The sequence below is a fragment of the Branchiostoma lanceolatum genome, chromosome 16, assembly GCF_035083965.1.
Source record: "Branchiostoma lanceolatum isolate klBraLanc5 chromosome 16, klBraLanc5.hap2, whole genome shotgun sequence".
Classification (NCBI taxonomy): Eukaryota; Metazoa; Chordata; class Leptocardii; order Amphioxiformes; family Branchiostomatidae; genus Branchiostoma; species Branchiostoma lanceolatum.
Window position 1 is genome coordinate 15,068,367 of NC_089737.1, and position 5,969 is coordinate 15,074,335.

Consider the following 5,969-nt stretch of genomic DNA (forward strand, 5'->3'; position numbering starts at 1 on the left):
ATCTGTTTTTTTAAGGTTAATGTTGATAAATTAAAACTGTTTATTGGCTACCTGTTTTTAACACTGCAATGCATAGTAATGTTCTTACATCGATATGACTGTCGAACGTCACTATACAGAAATATATTGTGTATTGTACAGTGCAATTGAAACTAAATAATACCACGGTTCATATTGTCAAACCACGCGTACGGCAATCAAACACATCAAAACCAGGATAGAGAAAGCGATGAAACTTTAATAAGTTCGTCAAATTGTAATCCGGTGTAGATTCTAAACCTCCAATATAACACCCAAGGATAAACACTTTGTATCTTGAGACACAAGATATTCCTAATCCCTTCAAAGGAATTTGTCCTTAATTTCCATCAGCCTTCTACTATGCAGCATTCTTCACTAAGTACTCTGGAAGTTCTGACTTGTTCACTATAGGATTTCTACATTTCATCAAACTATCTAATCATTGTAGCGCTGTTAAAATAATATTCTATTTCTTCCTCGTGTATAGCGTATACTCCATGCCAGTTGGAAAGCTATTTTCTCTTATGTCAGTTTCTTGATGACCACACTGTCATCTTAAGGTCTCCTGGCGACGTTTAATCGTCCTGAGGTCTCCTGACGATGTTTCACGTGCTCTCGCTGGCCGGCCATCTTCCTCTCGTTTCGTACGCTTTGAGGCACGCCTGGATACCGCCCCGGAACACTGCACATCCTGGAACACGAAAATAAAACATGAAACTTCATCTGGGTTGGTAAAGTAGAAAAGGCCATGTTGATTTGATTTGATTATATGGATGGCATCCTCCGGGAACCGCAAAACTGATGCGAGCGTGCAAATAAAAAACAAATTGCAACATAAAAGATGCCTTTATTATGAAATCTACGTGGTCAGGAAGGTTAAACAAATAGCTAAACACACAGAAAATGGTACACCAAATACTGGATTCTTATTTTTTGTTCTTTCACATCTTCTTCTTTGACTTTGGCATTCTACCACATTGAGAGAAATATTTGAGACAAATATTTGCTCATTTTGTAGCTGCTTTGCACGATTTACAGTATTGTAGAAAACTTTTTTTATTTCATTTTAGAAATGGACAAAAATATACGGGCGCGCGGATGTCATCCATATTATCTAATCAACATGGCCTGATGAGAAAAGAGCTTTTCTCCAACTTAAAGAAATTAACTCGCCGGATTTTTAACCAAATCACTCGGTTTTCATCAGCTATCTGACCCAAGGGCTGAGTAATTCGGTCGAAAATCCCGGTGGGTGAAATTCATTTGAGTTGGAGAACAATCTATTTGTCATTAAGATAAGGACAAATTATCATGGAGATAGTCAGATGCTATCTTACAAATAGCCTACAGTAAACATCAGGGGATATCAAGTTCTTTATTCATAACCAAGACATACAATCACAGACTTGTATGGTTTGGTTGTGAATAAAGAACATAGTCATTCAGTTGTTCTCCCCTAATTCTCCGACCTGATGACATTATTCATTGATACAGCAACCACAGATTGCAATTTAGATGAGCTCTGCATCTTTACAGAAATGACTACGTGTTGTCTAACAGGCTTCTGATGTTGTGTGTTTTGGTTTAAAGGCATATGATGGACATTGAGACAGATTTCTGTAAATATCCTACAAAATACCGCACGTTTCATTAAAGAATTGTCCAGAAACTGAGAAAGAATGTGGTGTAATCGTTTGCCTGAAATGAATATGTTTATTCCGCTGGCCTTTAAGAAATAGATGTTGGTTTTGATATCTTCAGATGGTTTAGATCTTTAAAAACTAAATCTCTTTGGGTTGATGCCTTCTGAAACATCAACAACGTGCGTGTCGTTAAGTGTTGAGCAACATGCGGGGGAAAATGTGAAAATTTCATTACACCAAGGAGTGGTCACCTGCTAAATGCTTTTTCCAATTTACGCACGTGTTACCCTACTTAAATTAAGGTGTCGCCTTCAATCATTCATTGGATTAACTTGTCTGGTTCAAGATACGAATTCCAATATGTATGTTGAAATAACAATGCTTCATGATGAAGAACGTTGGAAACAGCTATCCTAGTGAGTCGCTCCAATTTAATGCACTTGTTACATAACATTGATATGATTAAGGCATCGTCTTAAATCATTGATTTTTTCAATTTGTCTGGTTTGTGATGAGAAATACAGTATGTATATTAAAAATACAATGCTGCTTGATGAAGAAGGGTTGGAACAACGATATCAGTGGGTCGTCATCACAATTGTATATTTCTGATGAGAATTTATCTTCTCCATAATGATTTAGAATGTGTACAGACTTTCGTGTAGAGCATGGACGATTGTCAGTCGCAGTGGCCAACCAGTAAGCCACAAGTTGCACCCACGCTAGTAAGTAAAATACTCGTAACAAGTCGAAAGTACAATAAACGTTTGATGTTCTAGTTTGCTGTGCCTTTGAAGTACAATCCCGGTGAATTTGGCACGATAAAAATAAAGCACATCGAGGAATAGTACCGCTCCATTATGACGGTTTTAAAGCAAGTCCGTGTTACTTTATAGGTGTTCTTTTAAACGACGTCGTGTGTTTACAACCTTGTGGTGTATCATCAAAAAGTTTTGAGTCGAAGAAAAGAATGTTGTTCACAACGTTGACGCTGTGTGTAATAGGATTTTATATCTACATACCAACCAGAGCTGTCTACCATGACCACATGAGGCTTGAAGCAAACGGTCTTAGTAAACTCGTGGCCACGCCGCGATTCGCAGGGTTCTTTATCTTCATGTGAACGGGGACAATTTTGTGTGTTGCTAATAAACCATCATGCCTGAAGGACTAGAACCCTTAGCGTCAACAGTTGGTAACCGACAGCATCTCGACATTTCGGGTAAGAAAGAGGGGTCTTAAAAGCTGGGACCAGTTAACAGCCGGCTATTCTTTCCCCGTATCTCTGGTGTGGTAAAACTCTCATTTAACTTCACGAAAAAGAGATAACACGACTATCTATGTTTCGTGTGGTTCTTTTAACCATTTTGAATTCATGGAATGCTCAAAATGACCTTTATGCTGCTTGTGTTGGTTGATTATCTTATTGTACTCCCACATCCTGACCAACAAGGTGTTTTATTCACACACCAAAAAATTCCTTGATGTATGATTTAAAGATCTGTTGTAGCTTAAAATGAAATGCGTGTGTCCGTAGGGTTTTTATTGTGTTTTTTTTTGTCATTTTAAAGGTGACATTTTGCTAGTAGCAGATCTAGGCAAGTCAAGGTTTAGGACCTAAGGATGCCAAGGAATAGTAACCCGTCATGTCTCCCTGTTGTCTATTATATCTACACCCACATCGATCCCTACTTAGTCCCTTCAAAGAACAAATGAAAAATTGGATTACATAAATGCTACCGGCAAAGAGTATAGAAAATGAGATCTTAATAAAATTACCAGCATATCTGGCACCAGATAAATGTATTATCCTCCTGTCATATGGAAAACTCTAACGTTTTGAACGACTCAATGCTCCTCAAAATTGCTCTACATTTACAAAGTTCATATTTGACAAGGCTAATGATGTTCTCGTGCTTGTATGTAACCTTGCAAAAACAATTGGCCAAACGACCGTTTTTTCATGGAGGTCATATAGTGTGCGAAATTCAGTGCTTAGCGGTCCGGCCTCTGGACTAAGAATTCGTGAGTTTGAATGTGTTACATTTATACATAGGAAAGAAAGTATATTAAACAATGTCTACGCATTAGAATTCCGCCAATGATCGTAATTATATAAAAGCCCATTCTCATCCTATACTATACACTTTTGTATTAGGTAGATTAGCCTTACGGAACTGAAGTTATGTACTGGTAGATGTCGTACTTTGTACCTTGTACAATTGCTTTGCAATAAACCTATCATAATATCTCGGAGATGCAGATTGTGAACTCACCTCTTTTCATGGCCTGCCTTCGCCGTGCGTCCGACCTGTGTCCTAGCACGTTCCTTAGAATGTTGTATGCCCCCAACAGCTGGACCTGTGAAGTACGGAGGGCTGTCAGTCTTACAAAGTCCTTGGTTTTCATCCTTATTTTTATCATTGTCTCTTCCGTGCCCTCTATAATAATGGACTGCACATGTAATGCTTAGGTCGCAATTGGAAAAAAAGGGTAATTGACTGGCTGTTTTTCGGGCGTGACCCCTACGTGGCCACGTTGGACACCCTGCGTTTGTCTGGGTATTTTGGACCCGGCCGGAATCCCGAATCATTCAAACTTGAAATCAAAATCAACGTGGGACCCGGTATCCAATAGACGCCATGAGCTAATCATGTAAAAAAGAATATCACTTAATGTTGTTAAATATATACCGTGAGTCGAGTCAAAGTAAGATAAGCCTGTAGGCATACTACAAAAATACAGAAACCTTCAACCCTAAGATAGTCGACATTACCTAAAAAATTTAACGCTAAATTAAAAACGTGATGTTACAGTGATTGTGTGCCAAAACGCCAACTTCACGATGCCATTTTTTACAGTATGTACCTTTTTACGATGCGGCCAACGATCAGCAATCGGCTGGCTGATTTTTAGCGTTACTCAAGTCAGCTGTGGTCTTTCTTAACGAAACTCCGTGTAAATGCTGTATTTGTGTAATGAACATTCTATCTCAATTTAAACATGGAACATGTTTCTTACTGGAAATTTATGCCACCTTTTGGAGTAACTGAAATATTCAGTAGCTGCCAAACATATCACAGCTGACGAAAATGTTTAGAACCGCGGATATTTGGTGAGTTATGCTAGGGTCACATTTCTAAGCCGGGGCCCGGCCGGGCAGCTTGTGGGAACGAAAACTATGATATAGAAGACAACAAAACACTCCAAACTGTTTAAAAATTATTCCTTACCATACGTTATGTATATTCTTGATATTCAGCTTTTATTCTTTGTTTTCTCAAACAGCCCGGTCGGGCCCCGGCTTGGAAATGTGACCCTAGCATTACAAGTGCTTCACTAGTTTCTGGTTACGTCTTACACACCAACCTCTTCGTCACTGTTGCTGACCTCTGGCTCCATCAGGATCTTGTAGTCATCTCTAAGGAGCTGGCCAGCTCCCCTCTCTCCTGGTACAAGATAAGTTATCTTCCCTCCTTCCGACGTCTCCACCAACAGAAACAAGACAAGGAAAGCCACCAACGAAACGGTCTTGGAAGTGTCGTTCTTCATGACTGTCTTGATGCTCCCCGTCTTCTCCAGTGACTCTACTGATGCGCAGGGCTCTCTTATAGAAGGCGGGACTGCATTTAATATCTACAGGGAGCAGGCCTTTGGTTGGAGGACAGGGAATTCTGTTCTCGTCATTTGCCGCGGCCCACGCGTGGGTTAATAGCTGTGTTACACACCAGGGTAATTGGGCGTTAACAAATTAAATGATACATGACAACGGCTCTGGCGAGAGCGATGGGAATGGTCAATTATCGGATATAATTGAGTTCTGAGAACAATTTTCTTCGAGAAAGTGTGATATCAGGATGTCTCGAATTGGATATGAAAACGGAAAAAGCAATTATGTATAATTTTGCCAAAGTAGAATTTCTCAACCAAAAATGGTTTATTAGGGGCCAATTGAAACGGAGAGACTGGTAGTATATGCTTGCAAATATCTACGCTTCATATTTTACATTCTAACGTTTCTCCCGTAACCAAAACAAAGAAGTCAAATGTCACAAAACAATTCCAGCGTTTAACAAGACCACAGTCTAATTGACCATTTCCAGACCTATCTTTACTTCAATTAGTTATTAGTATTTGAAATCTTACTTCAACTGACACTTTTTGCTTCCATAGAATATCCAAGATGCAGCCGACTAGTAGTCTTTATCCCTGTGATGCTCTTCCTTCTAAAAGAAAAAAGAGCCTAAAATCGACCAGTTCATTTTCCTAACTTCAATGTTGGACAACCATAGTCGTAGAGAATAA

The 5,969-nt window shown here is 39.2% G+C and overlaps 1 protein-coding gene across 1 annotated transcript; it reads right to left on the minus strand.

The window, feature by feature from the left end:
- Positions 1 to 238: 238 nt before the first annotated feature.
- On the minus strand, positions 239 to 5,265 carry LOC136422016 (uncharacterized). The gene is made up of 3 exons (XM_066409626.1): positions 5,034 to 5,265; positions 3,941 to 4,025; positions 239 to 712 (listed from the first exon to the last, which is right to left on the minus strand). The coding sequence occupies exons 1-3, from the start codon at positions 5,214 to 5,216 to the stop codon at positions 627 to 629; spliced, it is 354 nt and encodes a 117-aa protein (XP_066265723.1). The 5' UTR covers positions 5,217 to 5,265; the 3' UTR covers positions 239 to 626.
- Between the last annotated feature and the right edge of the window lie 704 nt (positions 5,266 to 5,969).